This window comes from Nematolebias whitei, chromosome 7, assembly GCF_014905685.2.
Source record: "Nematolebias whitei isolate Nwh7 chromosome 7, NemWhi1, whole genome shotgun sequence".
In the NCBI taxonomy this organism is placed as follows: domain Eukaryota; kingdom Metazoa; phylum Chordata; class Actinopteri; order Cyprinodontiformes; family Rivulidae; genus Nematolebias; species Nematolebias whitei.
Window position 1 is genome coordinate 41,423,104 of NC_056504.1, and position 20,271 is coordinate 41,443,374.

Consider the following 20,271-nt stretch of genomic DNA (forward strand, 5'->3'; position numbering starts at 1 on the left):
GATAATATTGAGTTTTGTAAATTGTGTATAAATCAGCAACTTAGAAGATAATATTCATATACAAAGTAAATTGTACGGGATATTAATGTCCATATGTAGACAGTTGTTTGCATTCCACTGCATATATCTGGTATCCTGATATTCTTTATATGGGTGTTTAGTCATGCAAATCCCCCCGGCCACCCAACTAAAACACTTTCCAACCACCTAACAGAACAGCTGGTGTCCGGTCCTGTTCGGGGTGTTTCTTACTTCCTGACGGGTCGAGCTGAGCGGGAGTTGAAAGCCGTCTCTGCTCCTGACCTCGCTCCACTGAACACGGATGGAGCAGCTTTCCCCATTTTCTCTACAAGAATAATTAATAAATTTAAAAAAATCAGATTATTTCACTGCTCATAAAACTGTTACACCACACAAATGGTATGGTATGAAGTTTATTCATTTTAAAAAAGTACAAAACAATTCCATAACAATATAAAAAAGATTTAAAATGAAAGGCAGCAGAAAGAAGAAAAAAATCTTATTATATCTGCCCCTTTTTTCAAACAATTATTTCAATCATAATAATTTTCAAGTAACAGAACAAAATGAATAACTCTTTCTAATTTTTCTAATTCTAATACAATAACAGGACTGGTGGTTTGAGCTGCACATATCTGATCCCACTGGGATACGGAGACAGAGAACTGTATGACTGGAGTCCAAACCTCTCTCCCTCTCTGTATATGGTGTGGAAACTCAAACGTCATGAAAAACTCCCCTTCACACACACACACACACACACACACCATCACTGCCAGAATCTGATCTAAGCGTCACTGCATGCAGAAAACAAAAACACAGTTTCCAATGTAAAGTCCCACATTGTGCGTGCTCACCACATTCCTCCATCACTTCGTATGTTTTGCTCTTCGTGGGCCCGTAAGAGCCAAGTTTGTTCTTTGCTTCAGTCAGATCCTCCTCTCTCACTGCAGGACGCTGCATCTGCTCCTTATCCTGATCAGGCTGAAGGACACAAACATGAGACATTCTTGTGCTCCATGAGTCTGCAACAATTAAAAAAAGACCGTGAACACTTAAACTCTGCTCTTACCTGAGACATGATGGTTGAATAACAGAATAATCTGCTGCAAAGATTCTCCTCTTACGGTCCGTTGTGTCTTCTTCCGCTGGTTCCACTCACATCACACGTATAAACAATCTGGCAGTAGTTTTCCAGGGAGTAATAAATCTGCCCCTCAGATGCAATAAGTGAACAGACTCCTCCTGGTTTTTTTTTTATCTCTTCTTCTTTGGTGTTTAGTTATGAAAGGATGAGGTCACAGCTCAAAGCTGTGACTTTAAACTTCATGTAACAAAAGCCAGAGATGCAGGAAAACATTTTTATCTGTTCCTCCACTGAAATAAGAAATCCAAGCAAACTGGGCTCAACTTACACAGACGTGTCTGTCCTAACACATCCAACTGCCGTACAAATATCTGTTGAACACAGGCAGACAGGAGACTAAACGTGGTCCTGCTTCCGTTCCCACCCTTCTGATTAGGTCATTATTTAGTCCCCTGGGGTCCTATGAACACAGCGGCAGCAGAAAGGCCAACAAATACATGGGAAGTGTTTCTCTTCAACTTAAACTTGTTTAACTCTTACGCAGTACAACATAAACAAAACTGGATTTCACCTTCTAAGTGATCTGCATTTCTTACACCATTAAGATAATTTTAACTAAACACGGGTCAAGCACGTTGTCGCAATTCATTGCTTTCATGCAGTGAACTTAGCAGTTGGTAAAACTTTCCAAATAAATACAACTCGAATATAAAAAGACAAAGAACGCATTCAGAATTTTTTTTGGCCAAAAATAAGGCTTTATTTTTCAGTTTTAAGGAAGAGGACTCAAATTCATACCAAATTTGAATGGTTTTATGAAACATTAGAACATTTTTGCTCATACTTTTCTAATTTTTTTAAAGTTATCTTGTTGATAAATCTCCTTTTCAATGAACTAACTGTATTACTATCAATTTCGATAGAGTTGTCTTTTTGGAATGTGCAGTGAAAAATATCTGTAACAAAAATCTTTTTGAAGAATATTCACCTTCACACCCAGGATTAGATCCTGAAACTGTACTAACAGTTATCACTCTTTTCCACAGGAATACTTCAGAATCACAGTCTTTTTAAATATCAGCGCTTTCCACCATTTTTTCTAGTTTTTCACAGTCGGTAACAGATCATTCATAGCTGTTTCATATTTAAGTATGTTTCTTTCTGTATCTGGGCAACAGCTGCGTCCTCACAAATGCAATCAGCTGAGTTTCTGTGAGAACAAGAGCCGTGAGGACGAGGAGAAGACACACACCCCCCACGCCGACGTGGACCATCCTGAGCAACCAGCCGCGTTCACAGCAGAGAAGAGACTGAAAACAGGAAATGAAGAAGTTCAAACAAATAATACTTGATAAGAGTTGTTGTAGACTAAATCAAAAACGGATTAATCTTTCGCTGGTACCTCAGAAACTGTTGTGACTCCTGCGCTGACACAAAGTGCCAGAACAAGGAGCGGAGAAGGCAAGAGGCCTCGCAGAGGTTTCCACTGACTGAACTTAAAGTAGCGGTGTATGTAAAGACAGCTGTGCAAAATACGGAGGCCCATGTTGAGACAGTTTGCCAGAATGAAGCCGACACCTCCGGCCCACCAAGTCAGCACGTAGGACAAGACGAGAAACGACACAGACAGAGCCAGCATGACCAGGTTATACCTGAGGACAAAACAGCGGTAAGTCACAGAATACATCTCGTGTTGGACGAACACTAGTTTCTCTGTCTCATCTTACTTGTCGACTTCTTCTTGGCTCATGGCAGCAAACACAAAACACTCTGTTACACCGTTTACAGCTAGCAGGAGAACATAACTGCTGTAGCATCGCAGCAAACTGGACCCTATAAAACAAAAAAATAATTAAATAACATCTAACAGAAACGTATCATACACGTTGCTGTTTTTAGTGTCGCATTTGTACCTGCCCCACTGCTTAGCAGAGAGCCACCATAAATATCCAGAGCCAGGTGAGAGTAAGCATATCCAAACACTGTGATAATCAAACCAATCACCAGCACCAGCTTCAGCAAACGCTCCAGAACCTCTGCTGCAATGGCCACTTCTTCCTGCATGTAAACACACAAATCAGAGGTCAAAGAAACACGACATCTGCAATGTACGTTTGTGTTTATTCCCATGGTGCAAACCTGTTTCTGACTTCTGATGTCACGTCCTCTCACTAATACTTTGGCAAAAAAGATGTAGAAGCTTTCTTCAATGGGCAAGAAGATGAAGCGCGCCACCATGGAGCCCAGGTTGTTGACAATATCGTAAATGCCCTGGTCTCCGAAGCTGAGGACGTTCAGGAAGGTCATGACGTAGCGCTCGCCCTCTGTTAGGATCTGCTTCAGGAAGGACTGCTTAAAGAAGCTCCATGTGAGCCGGGCCAGAGCCCAATCGACCAGAGGCTTTTGGTAAAAATAAAAATAAAACGTTATGCATTGTGATTTTGTTGAAACAAACAATCTGTAATGCTTCAAGTCTCTAACCTCTCCATCAGCTCTGCAAGGCAGTAGATCTGCAACACGCTGCAGAGGGAAACTCTTCTTTTCTGCCTCTTTAGAGCCCAAGAAACGTAGGAAGTAAACAGCGTAGCATAGCACCAGAAACCCTGTGTACACCAACTGAAAAAAGCACATGAATTAAAATCCTTTCTGTGTACTTACAGAAAGGAATATACAGCGGGCCTTCAGCTGATTTTCTTACATGAGCAGCAGAAAAGATGTAAAGGCCCCATTCTCTGGCGAACACCACCAACACCACAGTCACACTGCACTTGGCGATCATCGCTAAACTCTCTGCAACCACTTTCAGACTGACAAACATGTGTGCTTGAGCCAAGATCCAGAGAGGCTCGGCCAGGAGCTCCTGCACTCCCGACAAGGCGAACAGCACCACAGCGGGACCGTAGTAAGGGACCGTCTGGGAATCTGGGACCTCCAGGAGCCACAACCACACACAGCCAAGAAGGATGGCCCATAACACACCGAGAGGCACTCTGAAAAGATAAGACAGAAATCTGATTGGTGCATCGGAGATGAATAAATAAAACATCATCCTTGTTTTTGTGTTTCAGTTGACTCACGTCAGCCACAGGAGGTTAATAACTTGTCTCCAGCTGCGGTTTGTCCCTGATTCTCCACTCAGACAGGCTCTCCTGAAAGCCTCTCTGGACAAAAATACTAATGTGGAATACAGAAGCGTAAGCCTGTCACATGGGAAAACAAAGAGAACACACAGGTTACAGCAGGTGGAGCACTGAGACCATCCAGCAGTGTCTTGTATCTGTACCTGACGTTGACCACCCCGATCAGCTCTTTGGACACGAACCGCAGCGTGAACGCGTTCAGAAGGAAGGTGAGGACACGGAACATCACCTGACATTAAACCAGGGCACACACACACCAACAGTTATTAAATGATTCCCAGAACTAGGTCACCCAGAGCTCAGCCAATATATTTACCTGTAGCAGCACATTATAGGACGCCAAAGTGGACGCATTTTTGAGCACGTCCTGAGTCGAGCTCATTTTTAGACTCTTTAAAAACTTCTGTCAGGAGTGAAGTTGAAAAAAATAACGCTGCTTTGTCTGTAAACACATCATATAGTCATTCTGGAAGGATTACCATTGAACAAAGTTTAATTCAATAGCCGTCAAATCCCGAGGAGCAGAAGCACTTCCGTACACATTTTTCGGACCGGACGTTGCGTGATGACGTCATTAAAAAAAGGTATGTTCGCACTTCCGCCGCTAGAGGGCGACACAATCCAACTGACATCTTATCGTGTGTGCCATTTTTATTTAATTTTTTACTGGTGATGATTATACTCTCTACTTAGCATTTAAATATACAGTTTATAGATTATTAATACTAAATTATATTGCAATTATCACGGGCAAAAAGCTAATTTATTTACTGAAATAGCTGTCAGTTGATGAACATTTTTGCATCTTTCTGACAATAGTTCCTGAACATTAAAAATGACCAAACTGTCAGGTTTTTAAGATGTTTTTTTTTCCTTATCTCTAAGGGAAATAGTAAGCTTAACAGCAGCAAGTGTTTAAGTTTTATATTTGATTTGGTTCATCAACAAAAGATGCGAATGAGACTAACCTGTATAAAGGTTGAACGAATGTGCAAGTCTTGAGTTTTAATTCAACCTTTATTTATACAGGTTAGTCTCGTTGAGCCTTGAGAACTCATTGACAAGAGAGACTTGATGAGTCAGTCATTGTTTCTTTATAATTTGCTTCTGAAGAGCCAGACTGTGATTTTAAGTGGTCTTGCTCAAAATGTCTTAAAAATTTTCTGAAGTTCTTTCAAAGGTTGAGTTGACAGAATGCTTGTTCACTAATTTTTATGCAGTACCTGAGCACTGGCAGAAGAATGTTAAGCCATTTACCTCTGACCTATAAAAAATCCTTAGAAATCCAAACCATTGATCAAAATCCCTTTAAGGGATTACCAGTACAAGTCTGGTTTCTTGAGTACAAAAAATGACTCAAAGAAATTTGTTGAAATATTTATTTCATGTTACTCATGTGTGATAGTTTAACAAATCTTTCATCATTTATTTGAATTTTAAAACTATTTCTATTACAGTTCTGAGAATTTCAGCTTTTAATTCTTAAATTATTAGATATACTGTATAAATTCCAGCACAAGCTTGGGCGTTGTCTTTTTTAAATCAGATGTAAAATATGGAGAGACAATATAAAAGTACATCCTAATGAACAAATATACATGTAAGAACAATATACATCTACAATGTTTATATACAGCATTTTAGTAACACCCTACTCATGTAACATTAATAAAAACTGCAAAGACAGCTACATTCGGTCTGTTCGTTCTACATGTAGGTGCTAAATATACAGCAAAGTACAGCTGCTTAGAATTCAATTTGATGATCATACTGTTCGTTTAATTTATCAAATCAAATACAAGAATTCAGATATTTTAGAAAGATAACATTCATTATTCTATATTTTGATAAATGTGTTATTGGCCTTGGAGACATACACATGCAACACAACCTACAGCTGAAGTAAAAACAGTACAGTTTATGTTTTCCCTCTTCACGATTTTCTATCAGTTGGACTGAGCTGCACGTAAAACAAGAAACAAAAAGGCTGCAGACGGTTGCAGTGACGTCATGTGACATGTAAAGATTTTTAACATCCCACCATATTATTTATTATTACACATACTGGCTATCAAAGCCTTGTACAATAATAGGCATGCATACAAATACAACATCAATATATACAGTACAAGGACTTGTTTCTAGATGTACCCAAGGTAAAGTTACATAAATACTGAATCAGGAACAACTCACTTCTCTCTGTGAGTAAGTGAACCGTTCCATCAACAACAGGAGAGTCTCCCGAGTCAGACGGACGTTAAAAATAATCACTTTTCTAGAAGGTGCTCCATCTTGGGGTTTATGAAGGAAAAACCAGCAAATGCAGACTGGTCCATGGAATCTATGAAGTTCTTATCGCTGTAAGAAAGCCGTGGCTTCTCGTTGAGGAACTCCCGATCAAAGTTGCTGCAGTCATTTGGTGCTTTCTGTAAATAAGTAAGAGCAAATAAATAAATCTCAGCAAGTGAGCTATAGTTTTAAACTATTCCATTCATCGTCTGTAACAGGAATGGAGCGTACCACTTTGGGTTTGAAGGGTGGTTCAACCTCTTTCCTCTCCAGCGCCTGCCAGTCGATGGTCCTAAAGAAAGGCTGTGTGGTGATGTCACCAACGACTCCTAGCCTGCGTGTGGGGTCTCTCTCAAACAGCTGTAACAAAAACAAAAAAACCCCGAAAGACGTTACATTAGGAATGCACCTCTTTATGTCCAAACTTGTAGGGTTACAAATATTGCGTTAACATATAATGCTTAAGTTTTAACAAATAAAGAAAATCCTTTGGAAACTAACTTTTTCATGAGGGGAAATCAGTTGTTAGTGGCTCCAAAATGTATTCCTACACTATGAAAATGTCAATTTCAAGAAGTATGTCTATTTTAAAGAAAGAATAGCATAACATTTCCATCAAGTAGATTAAAAAGACTGTTCATTTCTAGGTGACAGTTGAGGATGTCAAAAGTATAAATAATAATACTTAAGAAAAAAAACTTAGTAAAGTGTACTTTTTCATGAAAGCATGGGTCACGGTTCACAACTTAAAGCTACAACCTGCCAGAGAATCATTGATAAGCTTAAAAAAGCTTTAAAAAAGCAAGAATTTCAGATTTCAGGCATTTAGACTGGATATTATGAAAAGATTCAGAAAGGTTGCTTTAAGTTCAATCCCACAAATCACAGCTGGATGTGACCTTCAAGTCTTCATTCCGCTGTGATCAACATGTGCTCAGGTGCACCGAGAAAACTGGTACAACAATCTGCTGCCACTTCCAGAAATGTAACTTCAAACCGTTTTATCCAAAGAAAGTCTCACACAGAGAAAAATAACTGAAGCACATGGTAAACTTACTGAATAAACTACTTTAAATACACAAATCTATTGAATTTAGGTGTTTTAAACTCAAGATAATTTTGTCAAAGTAAGACAATATATGTATTTTGAGGAACCAGTTAAATTAGGTCAATTCAACGCGGGCTTTATTTTAGAATTTGTTTGTAACTAGTATCAAATTAAAACTTTGTTAAAAACAATGTGTATATATATATTTTAAAACAATACCAGTAATTGAGAATACAAAAATATTCCCCTTCCCCTGGTGCCTTTTAAATAAAAGTTCAAATTATTAACCAATAAACAGTGTTATGGTCTTTCTGAAAACTTTTGTTTTTATTTATTAACCTTCATTGACCCAAGCAAACCCCTTTGAGATCACTGCTCTCTTGCAGGGGCGGCCTGGGCCTGAACGCAGCCTAAACATGCAGGTTTTGGACTGTGGGAAGAAACCGGAGTACCCGGGGAAAACCCACGCAAACACGAGAACGTGCACACTCCACACAGAAAGACCCCCCTGGTCCAAACCAAGGATTAAATCTGGGACCTTCTTGCTACGAAGCATCAGCGCCAACCACAACGATGTCATGCTGCGTCGTGCTAAGAATAAAAGTTTGAATTAATGTAATGAGATTTCATTTTCAGTCCTCAATGCAGAAATTACAACATTTGATTACTAGATATTCTTCGGTAGATGAAATCAGGTCTGGATTAAAATTCCTGTCTCTATCTATACTGTTAAATATGGAGGGTTTTTTTTCTCATACACACAGACTTTCCACAATCAGATCCTGACGACTGAATGTTGACTTTAGTACAAAGTACGGTACCTTTACCAGCTGGATTTTTCAGTGCATGAAAACGGACTGTGAGTTTATGAGTGGGACTAGGCCTGTCACGATAACAAATTTTGATGGGTGATTGTCTCAGATTATTGCGACAAACGATAATATTGTTTGAAATTTGACAATAATTAGTAATTATTGTAAAATTTAAGAAGAAATGTTGGTAATTTTTGTGTGTAGTAGCCTTTTTGACCACCGGATGGCAGTATAAGACTGTCTGAACCTAAGGATGGATAGTGAGGGAGCGAGCAGCGAGTCTCTAAGAAAAATGGGAGGGAGGCCTCTTGACGTGACATGGGCTGTCTCTCCTTTTCGGTTCTCGAAATGGTGGACGCTCAGTGTAGTTTGAGCTCTTTAGCATAACATTTTTCACACACAGCTTTTAATTTAAAAAAATCCGTAAACAAGTTCTCAGCTTCTTTTTGCAGAGAAAAACAACTTTTTACACGAAGACACAAGTTTCAACCGTGAATTTTGGAGCTTCGACAAGACGGAGGTTGAACTTGTCTCTTTTTTAAAGTGTTTCTGCTTTCTTAAGAGAAAATTTCATTCATTTCTTTTAGGAAAGCATTTTGTTAAGAAATAAGTGTGTTAAATGTTTTGATCAATTAACAAAATATTGCTTCCCTTTATCTAATAATCTTCTTATGCCCATTCATGATTGCTGATAGTTTTTGTCTGGGGTACTTAAAATAAAACGTTTAGCACTGACCCGCTCGAGCAAGCTTTTGGCCTCCTTGTTGATCCAGCGGGGATAGTGAGGCGTGTCCATGCGGATGGACTCAAACAGCTCGTCCTCGTCATCTCCGTGAAAAGGCGACTGGCCAACCAGCATCTCATACAGCAGGACCCCAAACGACCACCAGTCAACTGAGAACGAATATTTCTGACCCAGCAGAATCTGGATCGAAACAAAAGTTAGAAATAAATGGATTTGCAAACATGGGTGCAGACTGGACTATTTTAGAACAGGGGGGTGTTTATAGAGTTGGAGAGCTGCACCTCGGGAGCGATGTAGTCAGGAGTACCACAAAACGTCGTGGCGCGATTCTCTCCAAACACGTTCTCCTTGCACATCCCAAAGTCAGCGATCTTTATGTGGCCCTCATAATCCAGCATCACATTGTCTAACTTCAGATCTCTGAAAAAAGACGAGAATGTAAATAAATGGGAGAAAATTGAAGATTTTTTAAAAAGGGGAATTTGCCATTTACACAACTACTTTGTCTCGAAAATTATCCCTAAAATAAAAATGTTTGGCTATCGATGCTTAATAAATAAAGTATTAGCCTCTAAAAATGTACTTCAGAACATTATTTAAGACTGTCCTAATATATATCAAACCACAGCTTTTCATAGTGTTGGTACCAATTACTACAGGTTGTATTTCAAAATAATATTCTGCTAATAGTTTTGAATAAACAATTTTCACATTAAAACTACACTTGAATTTTATTCAGATCAAAAGGCTGCAGACATCTGAGCAAATGTGTTGTGTTTCAATAAATTCATCAGCTGCTCTAGTTTTACACAAGCTCCAGCCCAGTCTTCGTCTTTTTACATTTACACCCTCAGCTTTCTTAACAGCCCGTACTCGTGACTGCAGTACCACACAACGGTATTTAAACTTTCTGGAAGAAAAAAAAAAACATCAATATGTGTGGGATTACCAAACTGAGCAGTTCTTCAGTCTCTGCAAGTTCATTTACACACTGAACCTGCAGCTCGACTGAAAGGACTGGTGGTAAAAATAAATAGTTAAAATTACAAAATGGTCATCTGGGAAGTTTAAAAAAAAATCGTATTTTGAAGCATATTTGCTGTATACTGAGGGCGACTGCTGAATGGTTTGATACATTTTGTGCTGACCTGTAGATGATTCCTTTGGAATGTAAGAACCGAAGACCACAAATGATCTCAGCGGAGTAGAACCTGGGAGAACAGACGGCAGAGACAGACAGATATCAGCCACTCATCTCCAACAGAAAGCTGCCGCTCTGCTCAGCAGCCGGCTCACTGCAGGGTGGACAGATGAACACTGGTGTCACTGCAGACTCCTTTCAGCGTAGGCCTGAATTATTGAGGAGAACATTTGTATGGAGTATAAGACAAGTGACTAACATGCCCATAATGTGAAACCCAAGATGTTCTGTGAGCTGAACGATTAGCCAATAGATGACCCGCTTCTCTCGCCATGTGCGAAGTGAAACAACTGAACCCTGGAGGCAGTCGCCAATCTAACCAACTTTCTGGTTTAATTCAATTCAGTTCATTTATATAGCACCAAGTCACAACCGAAGTCATCTCAGGGTACTGAACAGAAGCACTCATATATAAAATGATAAGTTAACATTTAAATAATAAGTTAACATTATTTATCTGAGGAACAGACTGCTTTGAATTTAACTCCATTGCAGAACTCTTATCTTGAGCAAGCATGAAGGTGAAAGGAAAAACTCGAGGAAGAAACCTTTAGCAGAACCAGGCTCAGGACAAGCGGCCATCTGCTTCGACCGGCTGGGTTTGAGAGGAACAGATACACAATGGCAGGTCAAGAATCGCATGTTAAGATAGAAATAATATCAAATGAAAACTATTCAATTTTAGTAAATCATTTTAAGAAATGAGGTCAATTTGTCCTCTAGTACTCGAAGCCTAGAGATGCAGAACAAGCCAACTCTAACTATAGGATTTATCAAAAAGAAAAGTCTTAAAACTGGATAATGTGTCAGCCTCACAGACAGAAACTGGAAGTTGGTTCCACAAGAGAGGAGCCTGATAACTGAAAGATCTTCCTCCCATTCTGCTTTTGGAAACTCTAGGGACCGCGAGTAAGCCTGCAGTCTGAGAGTGAAGTGCTCCGTTAGGAAAATATGGAACAATAAGATCTGTAATATAAGATGGAGCTAGGTTGTTGAGTTTTGTAGGTTAGAAGTAAGATTTTGAATTCAATTCTGGACTTGACAGGGAGCCAGTGGAGAGAAGCTAAAACTGGAGAGAGAGATATGATCTCTCCCACTAACTCCAGTTAAGACTCTGGCAGCAGCATTTTGGATTAACTGAAGACTTTTTAAAAGAAGTATTTGGACACCCAGATAATAAACCATTGCAATAGTCCAGTCTAGATGTGACAAATGCATGAAACAGTTTTTCTGCATCATTTAAAAAAAAAAATTTGGTCTGGTTTTTAGCTTTTCAGTATCTCATGTCACGTATCAGTGACAAATATTGTGTAGCTCAAGTTAGAGCGTACACTCAGATATATAGATAACACTTTACTGTAAAAACAAAAATACAGAACAACGTAAAATTAAGCTCAAAGTCTTTCAAGTAGAAATAACTTGGCTTTAGCTAAGTCAGCAGCACAGAAACAATGAACCACACAGTCTGTGAAAATTTCACAAGTTAGCAGGAGTTACTAGCTTAAGAGGTCATCTGAAACAAAAAGTGTTGCATAGATATACAGATAGCTCCAAAACTCTCCATTTGACTGTGGCAGCTTGTGCAGCAACAACACATCATCACAGTCTCATACAAACTGTATGTACCTTGTAGAAAATTGATGCCTAATTTACGATAATGGGACTTTTTGTGTGATGCAGGGACAGTGGTGCAGCAACAACTGCACGGAAATGGCACACACCAGAAGTTGCATTTAAATTTGAAATGTTCAATTTAACATTAAAACCAGTTACCAGGGGCAGGTTAGGGACAAAGACAAGATGGAAACAGTCACGAGGAATTTTAAAACATTGCACGTTTGAGCTGTGCCTGAGTAAATCTTATCACTGAACCCTAATAATCTGCAACAATTATATGTAATGCTCATTTAATCATCTTAATTTTTTTAGGTTTCAACACATTTCAAAATGAAGCATGCATATTGTCTGCCACCTTGCAGGTTGAAGATTTAACCAAAAATCTTGAGATTTGTTAACAAGCTGGAAGTGACTCTCAGACACTAACGCACCAAATCTTACATCAATATCTGTAAAACTGAATTAAAATTCATCCAGTGGTTCATAACATATTTTGCTAACAGACAGATGAACACACACACAAAGACAGAAGCAACTAAAAATATATGATAAAAAGTGGCAGGAGGCCAATGTGCCACAGCCAATGAAGTAAAGAGGATTTTATTTCTAACAGGTGATGTTAAAAGGTTATACTTATATTTTAGTACAAAAGAAGACCATAAAAATTTAACCTCGGAGAGGTAAAAAGGGCAGTGCATGTCTAGTTCGTGAACAAACTTGATCGAGAATTAGTTTAACATTTAAAAACAATGAATGTTTCTTAAGGGATGTGCATATTTCTTCCACTGAACAGCACAGTATAACCAATAATCTAAAAGGGATTTCAGATTATAAATAGCATGAAAATACATCTCTGCTGGACACTCAATCTCAGATTCCACTCATAATAAAGCTCATTTATTAAAAGCAGATGTAACTACATAAAATACATCATTTAAAGTAAAAAATTATGAGTCTTTCACTTAAATACTGATTTTTCGTCGTGTAATTTTAAAGATACAAACAAATAAGGCATAAATAATTATATTTCTGACCACTCTACAGATGTATGCAGCAGGCCAGACTTTCAACAGAAGTGCGTGTCGTGTGATGATGTAACCTAATATCAAGAGTTATTTGTTTGAATCTCAGATATGACGCATTTCTGTGTTTTCTCTGCCCGCTCCTGTTCCACCAAGAACGCACACGTGGTGACTCTAAACTGAGCATGCATGGATGGTTTCAAAGGGTATATTTTGTTACAAGACCATAAAAACACATTTTAACTTAGCTGATAAATAAACACAAGAATTATTTAGTGCATTAACTGTCTGAGATGAAGTTAACTCAAAATCAGAGCAAGAATTACTACTTTTTGTTGGGATGTGCATTTTCTGTGCCATCCTGAGATTTTGATTTGAAGATGTAAACCAAAAATAACAGGAAACCAATCAAACGACTGTTTTAGTATAAATCCTCTCGCGTTATTTGAGAAAACACAGAATGATAACTAGGGATCCAGGATATTGGATTTTTGGCCAATATCCAATACGCCAACATGTTAAAATTTATTTGTCAGATAACCAATACAAATACCGAAATATATATAAAAAGCAGTGCCTTTTATATTGGTGGATTCTTTTGATGGAATGGTCAATGTCTGATATTTAACTTTATCGCTAATACTGGCCGATACCGATACCATGCCGATAATATTGTGCATCCCTAATGGTAACACATACCAGTAAAGAAAAAAGCTAGATGAAAAACCCCTATATTTTTTAAATTGCTTATTTTTATTACCCTCATCACTCACTGACATTGCAAATAAAATGGCTGTAAAAGTGAGTAACAAAAGGAAATGCAAACCTTTGCTGGTTTCAGTGAATATACAGTAAAGTCTCAATTGATAATGAAGCGATACGAGACCAAACATGCAACTGTAGTGAACCTGATCTGACCCTGATCTGACCCTGATCTGACCCTGATGACCTCAAATCTATCAGATGGACAGAGACTGTTATTTTCATTGATCTGAATACAGTCTGAGCCATCTGGTGACTTTCTTTCTTGAATTAATCAAGCAGAAAAGACAATTCTCTATAATCATTTACTGTTTTACAAATGTTTGATAATCAAATTGTGTTAGTTCCATTCAATGCTTACAGGTTGGAAAGAACTACTCATTTTTATTTTACATAAACAGTAAGTAATGATTTTTATTCCTCATTTAAAGAAGAAATCAGGTTAATATGCATTTCTTGATTCTCTGTCTGAAATGAGCCAAGTAATGTAAGTATGTGAAAGTTGAAGTTTCGGTCAACTAAATGTTTACTGAAAAAGAAATGTCATGTTTTACTATTTGAGAAGATACAACAGCGTGAGACTCCACGAAGTCTGGTCGTCTGCAATAATCTTTTCTGTATGTTGAAAACAATCCTTGACTTATGATAACATCTTACATCACAAAAACACACCTCTTTCTGGTCCATCGACCAATCAAAAGCTCTCAAATGAACCGGAAGTCGACCCATTTTAAATGTGGCAACTTCCCAGTTCATGTTAGAATTGAGAAGGGAAGAGAATTCAGAAGAATTCCAGAGGATTCGAGAGTACAGAGTTGCTGACAATTAAGAGTCTGAAAAGTTCTGAAGTATGAAAGGAGTTCAGTATTCTTGGGTGCAAACGCATTCAAGATGGTCCAGAGACGTTTTGGAATTATAACTTCTGTTTGAACAAACCACACACGACTATCTAAGGATTTCAGCCGCTCTCAACGGAGACGCTGAAAGGTCTGGAGGATTCTCTATCGAGCTGATCTATCATCTACCAGGTAACGGTCTCTTCTTCGACTAAAGTGTACCGGAGGCGAGCTGAGATCTGATGAAGCGTGCACGTTCTGGTCAAACAGATTAATTCCCTCACATAGTTCTCTGTAAGATAAATCTCCATGTCATCTTAAAACTCTCCTCTTTCTCATAAAATCAGTACAGATATTTTAGAAATATCTGAAGCAAAGTCCTCGTTCACCGCCGAGTGATCGATGCTCATTTTCTGTGAAACTTGTCTGTTATTATTTTCATATTTTGCCAAATTAATGTAAATGTTTGATGTTAAACTTTGATTCTGAAAATAAATGACCGCATTCATTTTGATGGGTCAAAGATAAATGACGTCTCTCGTTACATTTCTGTTAAATTCAATGCACGACATTACACAGTCAGAAAGATGAGGAACTCGTGAATATTGTATCAATATATATCTCATATATTGTCATACTACAACTAGTGGCACGTACCCACGTGTTCACTACAACTGGTGGCCCGTACGGCTCATAAATGACTGTAAAAACGTGTAAGATTGATTTACGTGTTGGCATGTATGTTAAAAAGTAACAGTTTATCAGCTGTGATTGAAACGCAGCCGGTGCTGCGCGTTTGGAGCTTGGCTGTGCGTGTTTACGCAGCGAGCTGGAGCTGCGCGCTTACACCTTTGCTGTCACGCTGGCAATGTTTTAAAAGCTGAAATTGTGTCATTGAGTCTTATGAAAGCTGACATTGTACGCCTGTTACGTGTAACTAAGCTTATGAGCTGTGCAAACGTTGATTCTGTTTAAAAGACGAGGTTCTGCTGAAAGACCAGGACTGTGGTCCGGTTCTGTTCAGTTTGAACGAGTATTTTGAATAGATGGATAAACGTTTTAAAAGCTGAGCGCCGTCTCAGAACACAGTTAGGAGTTATTCGTTACAATTTTTAACAGAAAAAGTGCATTTTGACAGTTTAAAAGACGAAAAGCTGACGAACTATTTTCAGGCTGAATCTAGCATGCTGGTTGCTAAAACGCTGCGTCATTGGTTGGTACCCACGTGTTCACTACACAAACTTATAAATAAATGTACTGCTAGATAATGAAATAAACTCTACCCATCTTTCTCGTGGAGGCTAAACTATTCAGGATGAATAGTCACTGACTGAGCAGGACTTTGGCAGCTGTCAACATAAGATCAGGTTTCAGTGTTTACGAGTTGGTCCCGTCAACTCACAACCCGTTTTAATGGAACTATGGGAGTAGTGACATCAGTTCGAAGAAAAAAAGAAAAAGCAGAACTGGTTTATTTTGAAGCGCACACACACAAAAAAAATGAACAAATTGTGTATTTAATATGTTCCTACAAATATCACACACCATGATCATTACTCTTTTATTTATCCAATTTAAGTCGAACTTGTGAGTTTCACAGCATCTACTGAGAAATGTGCATAAAAGTGTGACTTTTTAAAACTTCAGTTGGTTGAAGTGATACCAAGTTTTGGACTTTTTCCATACATTTTTGTTAACAGCTTGCCATTGTTTTACTGGAGGGATTCCCACAGTGTGATGAGAGGTGGGCGTTAGTAACCAGTACCTCCTCATAAACACAACAGTACACAGGCGCGACAAGTTTTTCACTCTTCACAAGGTCTGACTGCGATTGAACAGGAGCTAATAGAAATAAGCCAGCCTCTTACTTATTTGTCTTCAGTGCATAATGTACAAGGAAAACACAAACATTATAGTGAAGATATTAAGAAGCAGCATTTACTCATTGATGAGCAGAGGTAAGACTTACGTGGCTCTGTAAAGTTCAAAGCGTCCTTTCTCCTGAATATGGAACATCAAATCCCCTCCATTCAAATACTCCATCACGAAGAACAGATGCTCCTGAGAAAAAGATCCATTTTCAACGTCAGGAACAGATTCCTAATCAACAATTTGACTGAAATGTGGCCATAGTTATTGAGTGAGGAGGGGGAGTACCTTTGTCTGGAAGGTGGAGTAAAGATGGGTGAGGAAGGGGTTTTCCCAGGCTAAGGCTAAGACCCTCTTCTCTATCATGGTGCACTCCACATCATCATCCATCAGCACAACATCTTTTTTTAGAGCCTTGACTGCAAAATACTCTCCTTGACCCTTGAGCTCTGCCAGGAGAACCTACAAGAGAAAAGATAAAAATGTTTGTGTATACATCCAATTAATCGTTTTATTAAACATTTACAATCCATCAGTTCTGCAAGAGCAGGAAGAAAAGGTAAAAATTGCATTCCACTGGAGGGTACCTTGCCAAAGCTGCCTTTTCCGAGCACCTTGTGGAAGATGAAGTGGTCCACATTGACACGAGTCAGATGGGTAATACGAGACTGTGGTCGCTGAGTGGAGCCTTCCCACAGTTTGCCGTAGGGAGACCCTTCTAATGGCCAAACAAGTTATCGCATAAGACATTATTTAGTTACACAATTAACTGAAAACTTTTGTGATAGTTGTAGAGCACCCATGCATGCATGCAAAAAATTTAATTAATAAACAAATAATGCTCACTGACCAGAGATGTCAAGCCCAGCGAGCTTGTTTACTTCATCGTATATTCCGATGTCAGGCAGGTTAGGATCTGAGCGGCGCGTCGACGATTTCTGAAAAAAATTATCATGAAACGTCCAGACAAATAACTTGTTGGCAATCTAGCTGCAGTACATAAACAGCAAACACATTGAATCTGATCATTCTGTCTTTATCAATCCTTAGAGGAACGTTTCCAAAACAAACACAAACAACACATTTGTTCAGCCATGGAGCTGTAAAGATCTAACAAGCAAAGTCGGTTCTTTAACACCTTGAGACAAAAAGCTTGTTAACATCTGTCGTGTTGTGTTGGAGAAACCGTCAACAAAAGCTGCGAGATGAGAACGGAAACATTCCAGATCATGGACACTTATTTTTGTCCTGAGCTTGGTTCTGCTGGAGGTTTCTTCCTCATGAGGGAATTTTTCCTTTCCACTGTTGCCTCTGTGCTTGTTTAGGATGGGAGACAGCGATGAAGTGAAAACTCAAAGCAATCTGTTAGCTCCTTAAATAAATAACGTTATTAAAAGGACTTTATATGTATGAATGTTTCTGTTCAGTGCCTGAGACGCCTTCTGTTGTGATTTGGAGCTATATAAACAAACTGAACTGAATTGATAATGATTTTGTTAATGAAGAACATGTTACTGCATTTAACATAAGTAGATATTTATGTTTGTAAGGTCCATCTCTAGATCTTCTTGTGAGCTATTTAGTGTTTTACTCTCAGCAATATATGCAACTTGGCAAGCAATAATATAAATATTTCACCACTGACCTTGTCAAACAATACTTTAATAATAATGTAAATATAGAGTAAAAAAAAAAATAATTCTAAAGAAAGATAACTCCTAAAAAGGAATCCGACCAATTTTGTGAGTAAATTTGTTACAGCAATTTAGAAGCGGTTTAATCACATGATAAATGAAAATTGTCAATTTCATTTTCATTTATCGGCTTTATCGTTTCTTCGTGTCTCTCTCTTTCTACTGAAGACACTGGACGACAAAAAGCTCAACTCCGGTGCTCTTCACTGACCCCTCCTTTCTCTTTAAAATCCATTTTAACGATCCAAAATTGCGTTTTTGGATCATTAAAAGCAGCTAAACTGAGAAGCTAAGCAACAAACTAAGCTAACAGGTCGACCTCGGAAAAAAAACCTTCGTCTTAGCGAAGCTCCAAAATTTACGGTTGAAACCTGTGTCTTTGTGTAAAAAGTTTTTTCTCTACAAAAAGTAGCTGAGAACTTGTTTACTGGTTTTTTTTTTTATGAAAAGCTTTGTGTGAAAAATTATATGCTAAAGAGCTCAAATCACACCGAGCATCCGCCATGTTGAGAACCAAAGGGAGACAGCCCAAGTCACGTCAAGGGGCCTCCCTCCCATTTTTCTTAAAGAGACACGCTGCTCGCTCCCTCACTATACATCCTTCTGTTCAGTCTTATACTGCCATCCGGTGGTCAAAAAAGGTATTACATGCAAAACAAATTAAACGTTTCTTCTTAAATTTGACAATAATTATTAATTATTGTCAAATTTCAAACGATATCGTTTATCGCAATAATTTCTGAGACAATCACCCAGCAAAATTTGTTATCGTGACAGGCCTATATAAAAATGTAATTATACACTTTACTGTGGCCTTAAACAGCTGAACGCACTTGACTGGATGACTCAATTTAGGGCGATGTCCACAAACTCACCTGGCTGACTTGTGTTAGTGCTTCAGCAAGTAGTTTCTGGTTGATACCACAAAGGTTGGCTACTTTATCCTGACACTTGTGATGGACGTTCATCGCACAATCTAAAAACAGGAGGAAAAATAAAATCTGTAAGTCACTAAAATCCAGCCACACACTAGCTGCCATCTGTTTAATCATATCTGCACTGTACCTTCACACTTGAGGCCTTGTTTGACCAGACCCCACAGCAGACTGCCACAGTGGTCACAGAAGGTGGGGCTCATGTAGTTGTAGGTCTTGAAACGGTGCGGCATGTCGATTTTAAACCGCTCCTTCTGGAACTGTTGGAATAAAAAGTATTTCTCTTACTGTGGTAAATCAGTTCTGTAAAACGTAGGCACCTGCTGTATCATATATGAGGTGTGTGTGTGTGTGTGGGGGGGGGGGGGGGGGGGGCTTTGCTTTCTCACTCAGTTTTAATTGTGGAAAGTCATCTCATTGCTGGATGGAAAGTTTCTTCCCAGGTGTATCTCTGGTCTTAATCAAAAGAATGGGTTGTACGAAATTACTTTTACATTACCTGCATTTAGGTCCACTGGACTTTAATATTCCCCATTAGTGATCTAAAGGTCCTTTGGAAAGGAGAACCTGATTTGAACATAAATGATGTAATTACATGGGTAAGCTGACTCCTGGTTGGAATAAATTTTCTGTAAACCAGTAATTGGCCCAATTGTAAAGTCAAAAGTCAGTTGCTCAATATTTTTTGCAGCAGATCTGACACAAAGTCAGGAGAGGTTTCTGCATCACTGTGAAGAATACATCAAACTGTGTTTCCAATAATATGCTGAATGAGTAGAATATAAACATTGTTAACGCTGAGTCATCCTACCAGGTGCTCAGCTCACATTTACTAGAAAAGGCAACATATCTGCTCACCATTCTTTCTTGTGAGGTAAAAATAAATCCTAAAGACCATCACCGATGCGATTTGCAATGAAACGTCAAATTTAAATATCGGGATATTATTTAAAGTTTGTCAGAAGTTTTGAGAAAAGGTCTGTACAGATGTAATCTGAATAAACCCTAACGAGGTGAGGCATGGTGGAAAATCCCTGCTTGCTGTTAGAGGTAATAAAACAAATCAACTACACACGACTTAAAAAAAAACTTTTTTTGCACAACAGTCACAGTTTGACAAGGTCAAAGGTGTGGTTGAGAAGAACATAAAACAAACACGAGAGTCACAGTTTACTATAACATTCAAACAGTAT

The 20,271-nt window shown here is 38.5% G+C and overlaps 3 protein-coding genes across 3 annotated transcripts in view; all 3 read right to left on the minus strand.

Annotated features, from left to right (window-relative positions):
• Positions 1-125: 125 nt before the first annotated feature.
• mustn1a (musculoskeletal, embryonic nuclear protein 1a) lies at positions 126-1,399 on the minus strand. The gene is made up of 3 exons (XM_037679564.1): positions 1,094-1,399; positions 879-1,005; positions 126-346 (listed from the first exon to the last, which is right to left on the minus strand). Exons 1-3 carry the CDS (start codon positions 1,100-1,102, stop codon positions 249-251), a joined length of 234 nt encoding a protein of 77 aa, XP_037535492.1. The 5' UTR covers positions 1,103-1,399; the 3' UTR covers positions 126-248.
• Positions 1,400-2,111: 712 nt separating this feature from the next.
• rft1 (RFT1 homolog) lies at positions 2,112-4,630 on the minus strand. The gene is made up of 10 exons (XM_037678881.1): positions 4,565-4,630; positions 4,392-4,477; positions 4,186-4,308; positions 3,807-4,098; positions 3,590-3,724; positions 3,248-3,508; positions 3,022-3,166; positions 2,836-2,941; positions 2,511-2,760; positions 2,112-2,418 (listed from the first exon to the last, which is right to left on the minus strand). The coding sequence occupies exons 1-10, from the start codon at positions 4,628-4,630 to the stop codon at positions 2,254-2,256; spliced, it is 1,629 nt and encodes a 542-aa protein (XP_037534809.1). The 3' UTR covers positions 2,112-2,253.
• A 1,017-nt stretch (positions 4,631-5,647) lies between these two features.
• The window catches only part of prkcda (protein kinase C, delta a), a 19,815-nt gene continuing 5,191 nt past the window's right edge, over positions 5,648-20,271 (minus strand). Inside the window, exons 8-18 of the mRNA XM_037678880.1 lie at positions 19,209-19,338; positions 19,019-19,119; positions 17,300-17,387; positions 17,037-17,167; positions 16,738-16,911; positions 16,550-16,641; positions 10,291-10,353; positions 9,424-9,562; positions 9,134-9,322; positions 6,769-6,897; positions 5,648-6,674 (exon numbers count right to left, since the gene is read on the minus strand). Coding sequence (XP_037534808.1) covers positions 6,516-6,674; positions 6,769-6,897; positions 9,134-9,322; positions 9,424-9,562; positions 10,291-10,353; positions 16,550-16,641; positions 16,738-16,911; positions 17,037-17,167; positions 17,300-17,387; positions 19,019-19,119; positions 19,209-19,338 — 1,395 coding nt within the window. The 3' untranslated portion in view covers positions 5,648-6,515. The remainder of the gene's footprint in view (positions 6,675-6,768; positions 6,898-9,133; positions 9,323-9,423; positions 9,563-10,290; positions 10,354-16,549; positions 16,642-16,737; positions 16,912-17,036; positions 17,168-17,299; positions 17,388-19,018; positions 19,120-19,208; positions 19,339-20,271) is intronic.

Bases quoted from the DNA above. Each gene is read 5' to 3' on its own strand.
- mustn1a (XM_037679564.1), bottom strand. The intron at 347-878 runs GTGAGCACGCAC...TTATTCTTGTAG, and splicing joins CGAAGTGATGGAGGAATGTG to AGAAAATGGGGAAAGCTGCT.
- rft1 (XM_037678881.1), bottom strand. From the start codon at position 4,630: ATGAGCTCGACTCAGGACGTGCTCAAAAATGCGTCCACTTTGGCGTCC. The intron at 4,309-4,391 runs GTACAGATACAA...CCCATGTGACAG, and splicing joins ATCGGGGTGGTCAACGTCAG to GCTTACGCTTCTGTATTCCA. The intron at 2,419-2,510 runs GTACCAGCGAAA...TCCTGTTTTCAG, and splicing joins GAGTCACAACAGTTTCTGAG to TCTCTTCTCTGCTGTGAACG.